The sequence below is a fragment of the Macaca fascicularis genome, chromosome 2 (assembly GCF_037993035.2).
Source record: "Macaca fascicularis isolate 582-1 chromosome 2, T2T-MFA8v1.1".
NCBI lineage: Eukaryota > Metazoa > Chordata > Mammalia > Primates > Cercopithecidae > Macaca > Macaca fascicularis.
The window spans coordinates 157,396,847-157,411,279 of NC_088376.1; the positions used below are offsets into that span (position 1 = coordinate 157,396,847).

Below are 14,433 nucleotides of genomic sequence, written 5' to 3' on the forward strand. Positions count from 1 at the left end.
GGAAAAATCTTCACCAATTAGTCTAGCATGAAGGCTTAAGGTCTTTTTGGGGGTTTTCTGGCATGCATCTCCCAGGGCCTGTGGATGTGCTTTTTCTCTCCAATTCCCCCATATACAAGGCTGCTTTTAAATGTCTTAATTTCCCTCAGAGTGTCAACTCCGCTTCTTCTCTGGGCCTTGACATTCTATTGTGTTCCTCTGTCCATAATCTCTTTCCCCTAGGCACCCATGGGTCTACATTTCCTCCATGGCTCTAACATGTTGGGCACCTCTGTGGCCTTCATCCTAATGTGCAAACAGTGTCACCATTTCCATTTGCTCTCGAGAGAGAGACAGAAACCAGTTACTTGGGCAGCTCCCAGGCAAGCCAGAGGATAGCCAGCAGGTTCTATTCCTTTCTTTCCTTCTTTCTTTCTAGGATTAGGTGATTTCTCTCAACCGCACCATGCTGTGCGGAGGAGGGGGTGGTGCAAGGGCAAGCAGAAACACCATGGAATTTCCTACTGGTTTGAGGGTGGCTTTTTCTTGGTTGGATTTTCTCTTGGTTGCTGCAGATCTTAACTGGTTTCTGGGCTGCCTCAAAGTATTTTGGTCAGTCTGTGTTTCTTATTTGATGTGTCTGTGGGGAAACAAGGGCCTGGAGGTGCCTATTCACCATCTTGCTGGTGCCACTCTTTCTCAGCTGCCTTTTACATTTATTTTTGCTTTGATTGAGTACATCCTCTACTAATTGTTTTAGATAAGATTTGTTGGAAGTCAACTTTGGACATTTGGAGTTGGAAAATGCTTTACTTTTTCCTTACCATTGAATGCCAGCCTGGCTGGCTAGGGAATGCAATGTTCACAATTATTTTCCTGCAGTACTGAAGTTATAGCTTCAGTACCTTCTTGTGCCCAGTGTTGCTGATGGAAGCCTGTGCCCTTTTGAGTCTCATTTTTTTTAGGTAATTTATCTTTCTATCTGGACTTTTTGGAGATTTTTTTCTTTTATCATCTGTGTTATGGAATTTCACCATGATGTTTCTGGCATAGACTTTTTCTCATTGTCTTACATGTATCTTGGAGTTTTTCAATCTAAAGACATCTGTCTTCAGCTCTATAGAAAACTTTTTGGGTTTTTTGTATTTTTATATTCATTCTTATTCATTTCCCCGCCCTCCCCTCCCCGGAACTCCTATTTGGGTACATATTGTAGTTTCTGAGTCTACCTTTTTGAGTTTCTTAACTCTTTTTTCATACTCCCTACATTTCTGCTAGAATACTTCTGCTCCATTTAATTTTTCACTGATTCACTCATCACTCTCTCTAACCACTGTGCTATTGAAATCATCTAATGAAAAGATTTTTTTAAATTTTAAATTCAGAAATAGAATATGTACTTTCTAGAATCTCAAAAATTATCTTTTTATTTATGAGGGACCATTCTCTGACATCTCATTTAGTTAACTTATCCTAGATACTTACTCAGTTTCATACTTTGATTCTGTTTCCCTAGATTTTGTACTTCCATTGGTTGACTTTGATGAATTTCAAACTCAGAGCCTTGTGGCTTGCCTTTAGTGAATAGGTGCTTGTGCATAATTTTATTTTAGATTTACACTTACCTCGTAGATCTGCAAATACTGCCCTTAGTTAGAGGAAGCTGTCTCTAAGGATTGGAGGGAGGGCAGTCAGAATGTGTTGCCTAGACTATGTGCCAATAACTCTTTTCATGGGTATGGGGGCTCTGTGTCCCTCTTGTCACGGCCACTTGGGGCACTGCCCCGCCTCTCTGACCCCATCACTCTCGCTGCATCTGCTTGGAGCTAGGCCAGGTGGCCACATCTCATTCTTGGCACAAACCAAGCAGGCAGGGGAAAGGTCAACCCTCCTTGAAGCTCCTGCAGAGGTCTCTGCAGCAAATGCCCTTTCAGCTGCACCAGGCTCCCTTCTGCTCCCATTATCCCCAGGACTACCTCTGCCTTTTGCAATAGGCCTTTCCTCTGTAGTTTTCAGTTATGGATTCTCTTGTCAACCCAATTTATCACTTTCCATTGTTAAGGGATTCCTTTTCATTTCTGTTACAGTATAAATACCTCTTCTTGTTTTCCATCGCTCTATTACATTTTAAAAACTATCTCCTCAGTGCTAGAATGAATCCTGTGATGCTGGATTCGGGTTGGAAATAAGCATGAACTCATGTTTATTGTAATATGTATGTAGAGAGATATTTATGGTGTGTATAGATGCATGGATAGTTACTTTATTCTTGAGGTTAAAAGCCTGCGCTCATATTTATTCTGTTGCTGAAATGGTTCTAGCTTGGGTGGCTCCTGCTTCCTGACATGCCCCACCTGCTCTTGGGCACTCCCTTACCTTTTGGCACTGTGAAATACTCCAGGTACACACTTTGTATTTTCCTTGCCCTGGCCCTAGAATGAGCCATTTTCCTAAGGAAGCTGGCTCTTTTATTGAAGAACTGAATTTAGCAAACAAGATCTGGGCAGTGGGTGTACTTGTTGCTCCTGGGATACCACCACTTCTAGTTCCTCTCAGTGCACTGAATTAGGAAACGTATATATGTATGCTAACCTGTGTATGTACACATATCCACAGGTAAGATCCCTTAACACATTATTAGAGTGTGGGACTTTAAAGAGAAGGATCTTTGCATAGCCTCAAAGCATCTCCTTTAAATATGTGTGGATTGCTCTGGTTGTTTTAACATATGTCCTCAAATCTTGGATATACTGCCTTAGAGGAGCTAAAGCTTAATTCCTTCTCCTTGAGTGTGGGCAAGACCTAACGACTCATTTCTACCTGAGAATATAGGAAGGAAAAAAATAGTGTTTGCAGCGGAGAAACCTGGCAGATGCCACCTCGGCAGTGACCTGGGTCAGCAGCATTGGTGATGAGTCTCGCTATCACCTGTGACAGGGTGCACAGTGAATTCTCCTCACCTCACTGGTCTTCTACCTCAAAATCCACAATCTCAGTTTAATCATGAGGAAGCCTCAGACAAACCCAAATTGAGGGACATCCTACAAAATAGCTGACTTGTATTCTACAGTGAGACTCAGGAGCTGTGGCTAAATGCAGTGGGCGATCCTGATTTAATTCCTGGAACATAAAAAAGGACATTAGTGAGAAAACTGGGAACATATGAATACATTCCATAGTTTAGTTACTAGTGTTGTACCAGTGTTCAATTTTTAGTTTGGTGACTATGTTCATCCATTTGTGTTGCTCTAAAGGAATACCTGAGACTTGGTAATTTATAAAGAAAAGAGGTTTATTTGGCTTATAGTGCTGCAGGCTGTACAGGAAGCATGGTGTCAGCATCTGCTTCTGGTGAGGGCTTCAGGAAGCTTCCAATTATGGTGGAAGCTGAAGGGGAGCCAATGTGTCACATGGTGAGAGACGGAGCAAGAGAGAGGGAAGGAGGAGGTGCTAGACTCAATCAGCTCTCATGTGAACTCAGAGCAAGAACTCACTCATTACCATGAGGAGGGCACCCAGCCATTCATGAAGGATCCACCCCCATGACCCAAACACCTCCCACCAGGCCCCACCTCCAACACTGGGGATCACATTTCAACATGAGAATTGGAAGGGACAAATATCCAAACCAGATCATTCTTCCCCTGGCCCCCTCAAATATCTCATTCTCACATTACAGAATGCAATCATCCCTTTCCAGTAGTCCCCAAAAGTCTTAACTCATTCCAGCATCAACTCAATGAAAAGTCCAGTGTCTCATCTGAAACCAAACACATTTCTTCCACTTGTGAGTGATTTTACTCCTATCCCAAGATGCAATGGTGGTACAGGCATTAGGTAAACATTCTCATTCCAAAAGGCAGAAATCAGCTGAAAGAAACAAACAACAGGCCCCATGCAAGTCTGAAGCCCAGCAGACAGGCATTACATTTTAAAGCTTCATAATGATCTCCCTTGACTCCATGTCCTGCGTTCAGGGCACACTGGTGCAAACAGTAGGCTCCCAAGGCCTCTGGACTTCTCTACCCCTGTGGCTGCTTTCATGGTGGGAGTTGAGTGCCTGCGGCTTTTCTGGGCACACAGTACAAGCTAGCTAGTGGCTCTCCTATTCTAGGGTATGGAGGGTGGTGGTCTCCTTTCCAAGCTCCACTAGGCATTGGCCCAGTGGGGGCTTTAGGTGGCCTCTAACCCCACATTTCCCCTTGGCACTGCCCTACTAGGGTTTCTCTGTGGGGATTCTGCCCCAGTGGCAGGCTTCTATCTGGATATCCGGGCTTTTACATACATCCTTTAAAATCTAGGTGAAAGCAGCCAAACCTCCTTCACTCTTGCATTCCATGTGCTGACAGACTTTACACCACTTGGAAGCCACCAAGGTATAAGGCTTGCATCCTCTGAAGCAGCACCCGAAGCTGTACTTGATGTCCTTTGAGCCATGGCTGGAGCTGGAACAGCCAGGGATGTTGGAAGCAGTGTCCCAAGACTGTACAGGGAAGCGGTGCCCTAGCCCCAAAACCATTCTTTCCTCCTAAGCCACTGGACCTGTGATGGGAAGGGCTGCCTCAAAAATCTGAAATGTCTCAAGGCTTTTTTCCCATTGTATTGATTATCAGCACTGGTTCCCTTTTCTCTCTAGCCACTGGTTGCTCTTTAGGCCCCTTTGATTCCTTCTCTACCACAAGGCAAGGCTGCAAATTTTTCAAAATTTTATGCTCTGCTTTTCTTTTAAATATGTTTCAACTTTTAGTCACTCATTTGCCCCCACATCTGTTTGTAGGTTGTTAGAAGCAGCCACACCATGTCTCTAGAAATTTGCTCCTTAGAAATTTCTCCTGCCTGATACCCTAAGACAGCACTCCTAAGTTCAACCTTCCACAAATCCCTAGAGCATGGGCACAGTGCAGCCAAGTTCTATGCTAAGGTGTAACAAGGGTGACCTTTTCTCTAGTTCCCAATAACTTTCTCATTTCTATCTGAGACCTCATCAGCCTGGCCTTCTCTGTCCATATCTCTATCAGCATTTTGGCCAAAACCATTTAACAAGTCTGTAAGAAGTTCCAAACTTTCCCTCATTTTCCTGTCTTCTTCTGAGCCCTCCAAACTCTACAGGCTGTACAAGAAGCATAGTGGTAGCATCTGCTTCCAGGAAGCTTTCACTCATGGTGGAGGCAAAGGGGAGCAGGCATCACATGGCAAGAAAGGGAGGAGAGAGGAAGGAGGTGCCAGACTCTTAAACAATTAGCTGTCATGTGAACTCAGTGAGAACTCACTCATTACCACAAGAAGGGCACCAAGCTATTCATGAGGGATCTGTCCCCATGACCCAGACACCTCCCACCGGATCCTACCTCCAACACTGGGGATCACACTTCCACATGAGATTTGGAGGGGACACACATCCAAACCATATGCGTGACTATCTCAGGTTATGTAAGTATTATCAGGAGAGGTTGGGTGCAGGGTATGTAGGAACTCTCTCTGTTGACTTTGAAACTTTTCCAAAGTCTAAAATTATTCCCAAATAAAATGTTAAAAGATTGTCTTACCCCAATCTGGAAAGGAGGACAGCAAAACAGATGTTCCATCTTTCGTCTTAATCTAGTAAGTGTATTTTGTTATTAGAAAAAAATACAGAAAGTAATGACAAATTACGTGAGTGGGCTAAATGTCCTTCTGAAGAGATGAGTCATTGGATAGGTTAGGATCCTGGTAGGAGAGAGGGGACATACAAGTGGGCAGTGAGCAGAGTTTCAGGAAGGGTTCATTCAGGAAACCAAGAAGAGGCGGCAAAGCACCCCAGGACTCACACCCACAGGGAGTGAGTATCACTTCAGTTCTCAAGGGGCAGAGGGAGGAAAGGCCGTTTCCAGATCCTGGCGGGTGGGGTTGGGGCTGTGTGTGTAGCTGTAGGTGAAGGCTAACCCACTGGAGCTGTGGGTTTAGGTGGAAGATCACAGCCCCTGCCCCATAGGAAGGGTGCAGTGGTCACACACCCGTCTCACTCACTGTTGGGCCTCCAGTGCGGTTCTGGCTCCCCATTGGCCAGAACCAACCAGAAGTGAAAGGGCAAGTGGGGTGTGTTGAGCTTGTTGATGCCATCCTCACAGGGCAGCCTCGCAGGCCCAGAGCTGGGGGAGGGGAGAGCAGGCCCGAGGCATGCATGGAGAACACCCGGCGCTGGCACCCCAAGTTGGTGAAAGCAGGCTGTTCTACATAGACAGTAAGGAAAGGCTTAGAAAATCTAGAATGGAGACAGGATCCTGTGGGATTTTTTGTAGAAGCCTGGAATTGTCAGATTCAAAGAAGTTTTTTAAAAAAATCAATGAAATCTAAATGCACATTGAGGAAGGGCCTCTGTGAAACCCTTCTGTTGAGGAAAATCTGGGTTGCTCTCCATAAATGCTGCTGCCTCCCACTGGTTTTCACTTTGAACTCTTCATCCCTATTCAGACTGGCCCCATGCCTGCAGCTATTTCCCCTGATAACTCTAGGACCTCCATTCCAGGGCAGAAAAATGGCCCTACCTAATGGAGACCTGCTCCCCGAGAGCCCCCTTGTGGGTGGTGACAAACACTCCTTCCTTGACCAAACCCAAGTCAGGCTCCTCTGAGCTATCTTCTCCACTTGCCTGCTGGCTCTGCTCTAGAGAAGAGCCCTGCTAAGCTGGTTTACTGGAAATCCCCTACCCTGATATCCAGCCAGGCTCCTTTTCTCCACTCTTGGTATCTGATCACGGTGCTCCCCCCATCCTTGATAGCCAACTGAATACACTTAATTTCATTGGCTCCCTTGCCCTGCACATTGGCTCTTCACCCTCAGTTATCCCTGTAGTGCTCAGCGTTGACTTCATTCTTTCTCCCTCATGGCAGTAGTTTTGGAGGAGGTCCTCTTTGCTGTTTTTGACAAGCGTCAGGATTGTTTCTCTTAGGCAGTGGTCTGTGTTCCTCCACCCAAACCCACAGCTCCCGTGGCTCCTGCTGGCCTGGCATGCTGCTTCCTGTCCATCCCATCTCACCTCCTTCCCTCTTCATCACCAGCTTAGTCAGTCCCCTACAGTCCTGGGAAACGTAGTGTTCGGTGGTCTTCTCTGTACTAAATCCCACCACCATCCTGGAAGTTGAGTCATAGGCTGAGTCACAGGGATGACTCATCCAAAACCCAAGCCTCCAAGTTTTTGGACACCTCAGCTCTAGTGAGTGCCACCTTCAGTCCACTTCAGCCACCCTGGCCCTGAAATACTCTGGACACTCTGAAATCTTAATCCCTTTACACCCTACATCTTGCCATACTTCTTCCCCTCCCATGTCTCTCTCTCCCACCTCTGTGGATGTCTGAGCTCCTCATCCCCCTGCCCTCACTGCTTTACCTCTTGGTCTCACTTCCTGCTTTCTGCAGCCTTCGCTCAGTGATGTGCTCCTGGACGCCAGGGATGAACTCAGGCTCACATACATAGCAAGGGCCAGGCTGCCATGTGGGCTGTACAGGCTATAGATGTTTTATAGATGATAAATATTTTGAGAAAGTATCTTTTCTGACTCATACTCAGAAATCATATGGGCCAGCACAACTCCCTTATCTGATAAGATCAGCACCCAGGTTGGAGCTGGATGATTAATAGAAAACATGAGTTGAAGCAGCAGACAGGCACACTTAGGTCCCAGTGAACACACGGTGCAGCTGCAGAGCAGAAGAGGGTGTGAGTCATTGGCTATGCGTGCTCATCACGCCCTGGGCTCTGCTGCGTCTCTGCCCTGCCTCCTTCCCTTACTGTTCAAACAGGGACACCTGCGGTGGGTGTCATATCTACTCAACAAGAGTGGACTAAGGCCTACCCACAGTCAGGTGCCGCGTCCCAGACGTCAGTCATGAAGACAAAAAGGCTCCCCTTCTCTGTGAAAAGAAAATGAATTATCAAGTGTTAGTAGTAGACGCATTATTATATTTTTCTCCTTGGAGTTCAGGAACTTAATGAACTGAGTTTAAGGAATCTAGGAAAATATATTTGCTTTGAAAACTTTTCTTATTTATGTCTTGAATTTTGTTGGTAATTGTTATGCTGTTAGGAGCCAAAAACCATTTTTAAAGGAGAAAGTCGTATTTATGATCTCTCTTTTTTATCCTGAGAGAAGAGAGACTTATATGTGTTCCTTAAATGGGATGATTTTGCCGAGGTGACATTGAGGGGATTGGTGGTCATTGGAGATAAGGCTAGCTTCAGGGTAGAGGAGGGTGTTGTAGGTGGCAGGGGGACCTGGCCACAGACTGGGCTTCACAGTAGGAGGCCTTGACTGAGGTCTGCACATGAGTTTGAGAGCTAGAAATGGCCTTGAAATTGCTAACATGCATGCCTGTGTGTGTGCATGCATGTGTGCCTCTATGCATTGTGTGTGGCTATGTGTGCCTGTGTGTACCGCTGTGTGTGTGCAGTCATATACTTGCATGGTCATGGAGGACTGGTCCATGACCCCCATCCAGTTCTCAAAGGGGTCTGTGCCCTAACGTTTCTCCCCAGTCCCCATATAAGAAGGCCAGTTCGCTGTTTGGAAAGCTGAGCAGAGTAATTTTTCTGACGCTGATGAAATGGTATTCGTTGATTTCTCCCCAGAGAGACTGCCTTTTCCAGGAAGGGTTGACCTGGCTTTGGGCCTACCAGTCCTACCTTTGTCCTTTTCTCTTCATTCTAGGCCAACACTGGACAAATTGATGACCCCCAGGAGCAGCACAGAGTCATCAGCAGCAACCTGGCCCTCATCCAGGTGAGTCTCCACCTTGTCCGACCTCTCTTCTGAATCTGCAGCCAGGCTTGCCCAGGTGGGAAGGGTGAAGCCTAGTGAGCTCTTGACTCTGCACTCTGGCCTGAACTTTGAGAACAGGTAGCTACCTGTCCCTCCCATATCCAATAGACCACACTCACGCAGCTTCTGGAGGCTCAGCCCACCTGAAGCAGACCCAGGGTCCCTCCAGCTTCCCCACTCCCTCCTTTCCAAGCCCCACTTCTTGAAAGACTCACCTGTGCTTGCTCCTTCTTTGTCTCATGGCCTGCACAGTACTAACAGGCTTCTCTTTCCTCCAATTGTGCTTCCCAGGCCTCAGGTGTTCCCCTGACTGAAGCAGCCTGTGATTGCCTCTTACATGTGATCTTACTTTTTCTGGGCATCTGTGGATCCTTCCTGCCTGGAGATCCTCCCTTGGCTCTGCTCCTGCCTCTCTGCCTGGTCCTTCTCAGCCTGCAAGAGACATCTTAACCCCTTAGCTGCTTCATGCTCCTCTCACTCACACATCCTTCTCCCAGGTCCCAGTTCTGCTAAGCTTTTTTCCTGGGACCTTGCCACAGAGTGTCACTAAGTTAGGAGGCCCAAAGCAGGGGGAGATGAGGAAGAGATTGGCTGAGAGGCAAGAGGAGAGGCTGGACCTGGACATAGACTGGAGGTAGCTTTATCCTAGAACCTTCTGGGCATCTCTGGGTGGGGGTGGTCTGTAGCAGCACTGAGAATATGGACCGTGAGATCAGGCAGCCCATCGTCTATCCACTGGATAGCCTTGATCAGGGCTGACTCCCCCTGTCCATCACAATAGGATGATACCTACTTTATCCCTCACCTGGGTTCCAGAACCAGTACATCTAACTCTACAGGGCATCTCCATCTGCCTATCCCCAAGACACCCCCAAAACAGCCAAGTCTGGCCTCATTATCTTCTCTGCCCATACTCACCTCTGCTAAAGTCCCCAACTCAGTCTAGTCTGATGGTTGAAAGCTCACTTTGGGAATCAGCCCACTGAGGGGCCTCAGGCAAGTCACTTCACCTTACCTGTGCAGGGGTGTTGTGAAGTTGTCACCATGTCGGAGTGTGGCATCTGGCTGGCACCTGGACATGACCCTGCCCTGTCAGGGTGTGCCTTGTGGATGGTCCTTCCCAGTAACCACACCAGAAACCAAGTCGCCCCAGCTGCTTCTCAGCATGCAGTCCCTTTGAGACTTCTGCCTCCGAGTTGTGCATGAATCATCCTCCTCCTCCTCCTCCCCCCCTCCCCTCCCCCCCACCCCGCCTGGATGATGGCAGACCTCTGCACTGCTCTAGCCACTACCAGGCCAGGAATCCTCCAGCTCCTCCTGGCCACCCCGGTGGCCTTTCTAAAACCCAAAGTCAGTTATGCCTCCTCTCCTTCACTGGCTCCCCTCGTCCAACTGTGGGCCTGGCCGCGCTGTCTCACCAGCTTCCTGCCCAGCCCCCACCCCTTCGCACCTCCCTGCCATGTACCTTCAGCATCTCTCCTGGGAAGGGCCTTTCTCCTCTAGTTCAGCTGCCCCTGAAGCTCTTTAAAGGCTCCACTCAGGTGTAAGTTCCTACCTGACACCAGGTGTATCTCTTTCTGCCTTTTACATCTTTGGTGCCTTATGCGTGCTGCTGCGGCTGCCCTGGTTGTAGTTGTGTGTTTAAATGTCTGCTGTCTGCAGCTGAGCCAAGTCTCACAGGCTAGCACCATGCCCTGTGGCCGAGGAACTGCAGAGTTGAGTGAGATGCTGGGGATGCCTCTAACACAAGGTCTAGCAAGGGGCAGGTAATAAATGCCTCGACTACAAGTCACACTGGTTGTACTTTACTGTTTTCCATAAAATCTTTGTCCAGGCCGGGCGAGGTGGCTCAAGCCTGTAATCCCAGCACTTTGGGAGGCCGAGATGGGCGGATCACGAGGTCAGGAGATCGAGACCATCCTGGCTAACACAGTGAAACCCCGTCTCTACTAAAAATACAAAAACTTAGCCGGGCGAGGTGGCAGGCGCCTGTAGTCCCAGCTACTCGGAAGGCTGAGGCAGGAGAATGGCGTGAACCCGGGAGGCAGAGCTTGCAGCGAGCTGAGATCCGGCCACTGCACTCCAGCCTGGGTGACAGAGCCAGACTCCGTCTCAAAAAAAAAAAAAAAAAAAAAAAAAAAAAAAAAAAAAAAAAAAAAAAAAAAAATCTTTGTCCATATGGATGCACATTTCCACATAATTGATTCTCAGCATATGTTTATGAAGCCCTGCTCAGGGCCAGGCACTGGCTTGGCATATAGTCCCAATCCTAGCATGAATGTAATTTTGTTTCCTCCATTTTGAAAAAGCTTAATTAACTCTGAATCATCAGCAGTGCAATAAGTTTTATTCATTGGACTTTTAAGAACTTCAGCATATTCTGTTCTATAAATATGGGGAGGCAGCAGTGACCAAAGGGGAGCCACTAAGAGCTAGTCCCCTGGGAGTCCACTCAGCACCAGCCCTGCCCACTTCCCTGAACCCTGCCACTGAGCGGGGCCTTGAGGTCTTCCTAGCCTTTGACTTACTTGAAAGATTATACTGCATTGAAAGTATCTTTGTGCATGAAATTCTTAAGATAACTTCCCACAAGTTCAAAGGGTGTGAACAGTTCAAAGCTCTAGATTTCCCTCCAAAATGACTAAAAACTATTTTATTTCTTAGTATTACATAATTAGCCCTACCATTAATATTTGAGCAATTTCATTAGCATTGAAAATATTCTTCTAAACTACTTTTTGAATTCACCATATATATGTATGTGCCCACAGATAATATATATGGTTTTCTGTATTGTTTAAGCATAAAAAGTTTTATACACATAATTCTGTGACTTGTACTTTTCTCTTAATGACTTACTGAATAAAAATTACTTTGAGCATGGCAGATATCACTAAGTAAATATCAGCTGTGAATGCTTTGTACACATATGCAAATGTTTCTTTGGAGAAAATGCTGATTCATAAGCTATATAGAAAAATTATAGCCAAAGTTTCCCCCCAAATTCCTGTACCAATATTGACCCCCTTCAATGTATAAGAGAACCATTTTCTCACATACTTGTCAATATGTATTTTATATTATCAACCTTTTAAATTTTAATCTTACCTCATCTGATAAATAAACAAAGTATATCTTGTGCATCCATCCATCCATCAACCCAGCCACTCACCCACCGACCTACCTGTCTACTCATCCGTTTGTCCATCTGTTCATTGGTCCATCCACCCACCCATTCACCCACCTACCTATTCACCCACACATCTGTCCATTCATCCATCTGTCCACTAAGCCTGTATAAGTACCTACAGAGTGAGTGCCAGCCTCTGTGCTCAGAACAGGAGACCCCAGTAGAAAATAAGACAGCACTTAACCTTTTAAAAGAGGAAGAAGAGCATCAGCTGCTAATGAATAAGATACCTTCAAATGGAGATTTTATTTAGAATTTTCCTAACTACTAGAGAAGTTGATCTTTATGCACGTCTGTTATCCGTTTGTATTTTCTTTTCTGTGAGTTGCCCATCCATAGCCCTTGTACATTTTTCTAGTTAGTGTCTAGAATAATGAAGTCCAGTGTATAAATGGACTTGTGTGTATATGTATAATATATATAATCATATATATCATATATATTCTATAAGTTATAAAGTTTTATATATAACTTAATATATATTGTTTAAGCATAAAAAGGTTTATACTATACATATATTGAGATTTTATTTAGAATTTTCCTAAAATATAACATATATAATATGTGTTACATATTCTGTATAATATATATTACATTTATATATGTAATATATAATTTTTTCTTACTCTGTTTAATATTTACCCATTCCATCCTGATTTGCAGTGCCACCTTTATCATACTATATATTCATGATTACATTCTTGTATATTAAATATTCATATATTCGTGATTCTATTCTTGGACTCTGTTCTGTCCTGCTGATCTGTTTGTTTCTGTCAGTACCACACTGCTCTCATTCCTTCAGCTTTAAAATACACATTGATCATGAATATGCCACAACTCCCTCTTTGACCTTTCTCAAAGCTGTCTTGGCTATTCTTGCACAGTTACTCATTTTTGTGAAATTTAAAATGAGTTGTGAAGTGCCATGAAAGATCGTTGTTGGGACTTTGACTAGAATTACATAGATTAACTTGGGGAGCATTTTTTAGCTTTAAAAAACTAGCTATTTGTATTAGTTCATTTTGCATTGCTATAAAGAAATATCTGAGACTGAGTAATTTATAAAGAAAAGAAGTTTAATTAGCTTATGGTTCCACAGGCTGTACAGGAAGCTGTACAGGAAGCTTCTGAGGAGTCCTCAGGGAACTTAAAATTATGGTGAGAGACAGAAGGGAAGCCAGCTCTTCATGTGGCCAGAGAATGAGCAAGAGAGTGGTGGTGGGGTAGTGCCACATACTTTTAAAGGACCAAATCTCAGCAGAACTCACTCATTGTAGATGATAGCATGAAGGGGTCACCATGAGAAACCACCCCCATGATCCAGTCACCTCCCATCTGGCTCCACCTCCAACACTGGGGATTATAATTTGACATGAGATTTGGTGGGGAAACAAATACAAACTATATAATTTCACCCCTGGCCCCCTAAAGATCATGCCTTTCTCACACTGCAAAATACAATCATGGTTTCCTAATAGTCACCCAAAGTCTTAATTCATTCCAGCATTAACTCAAAAGGCCAAAGTCTCATCTGAGACAAGGCAGGTGCCTTCTAACTATGAGCCTGTAATATCAAAGACAAATTAATTACTTTCAAGATACAATGGGGGATATAGGTATTGGGTAAATACTCCCATTTCAAAGGGGAGAAATCAGCCAAAGGAAGGGGTTACAGGCCTCATGCAGGTTTGAAACTTAGTTGGGCAGTCATTAAATTTTAAAGCTCCCAAATAACCTCCTTTGACTCCATGTCTCACATCTAGGGCACATTGGTGCAAGGGGTGGGCTCCCAAGGCCTTGGGCAGCTCTGCCTCTGGGGCTTTGCAGGGTTCAGCCCTGTCTGCTACTCTCATGGGCTGGTGTTCAGTGCCTGCAACTTTTCCAGGCTGATGGTGGCAAGATGCTGGTGGAGCTACCATTCTGGAGTCTGGAGGATGGTGACCCTCTTCTCCCAGCTTCACTAGGCAGTGCCCCAGTGAGAACTGTGTGGGGGGCTCCAACCCCACATTTCCCCCCACACTGTCCTAGTAGAGGTTCTCCATGAGGGCTCTGCCCCTGCAGCAGGCTTCTGCCTAGACATCCAGGCTTTTCCATACATCCTCTGAAATCTAGGCAGAGGCTCCAAAGCCTCAACTTTGCACTCTATGCAACCACAGGCATAACACCATGTGGATGCCACCAATGCTTATGGGTTGCATCCTCTGAAACAGCAGCCTGAACTGTATCTGGGCCCCTTTGGGCCATGACTGGAATTTGAGCGGCTGGGATGTGGGACGGAGTGTCCTGAGGCTGCGCAGGGCCGCAGGGGCCCTGGGTCTGGCCCATGAAACCATTATGTCCTCCTAGGCCTCTGGGCCTGTGAGGGGAGGGGCTGCCAATAAGGTCTCTGAGATGTCTTCCAGGCCTTTTCCCATTGTCTTGGCTATTAGCACTTGGCTCCTTTTTATTTAGGTAAATTGCTGCAAC

General features: G+C 45.8%; 1 protein-coding gene across 14 annotated transcripts in view; it reads left to right on the plus strand.

Moving 5' to 3' along the window:
* SLC41A3 (solute carrier family 41 member 3) overlaps nucleotides 1-14,433 on the plus strand; it is a 78,384-nt gene that overhangs the window by 41,475 nt on the left and 22,476 nt on the right. For all 14 annotated transcript variants that reach the window (XM_045385556.3, XM_074033249.1, XM_074033252.1 and 11 more), the window contains one exon: nucleotides 8,664-8,735. In XM_045385556.3, the coding sequence (XP_045241491.1) occupies nucleotides 8,664-8,735 (72 nt within the window). The remainder of the gene's footprint in view (nucleotides 1-8,663; nucleotides 8,736-14,433) is intronic.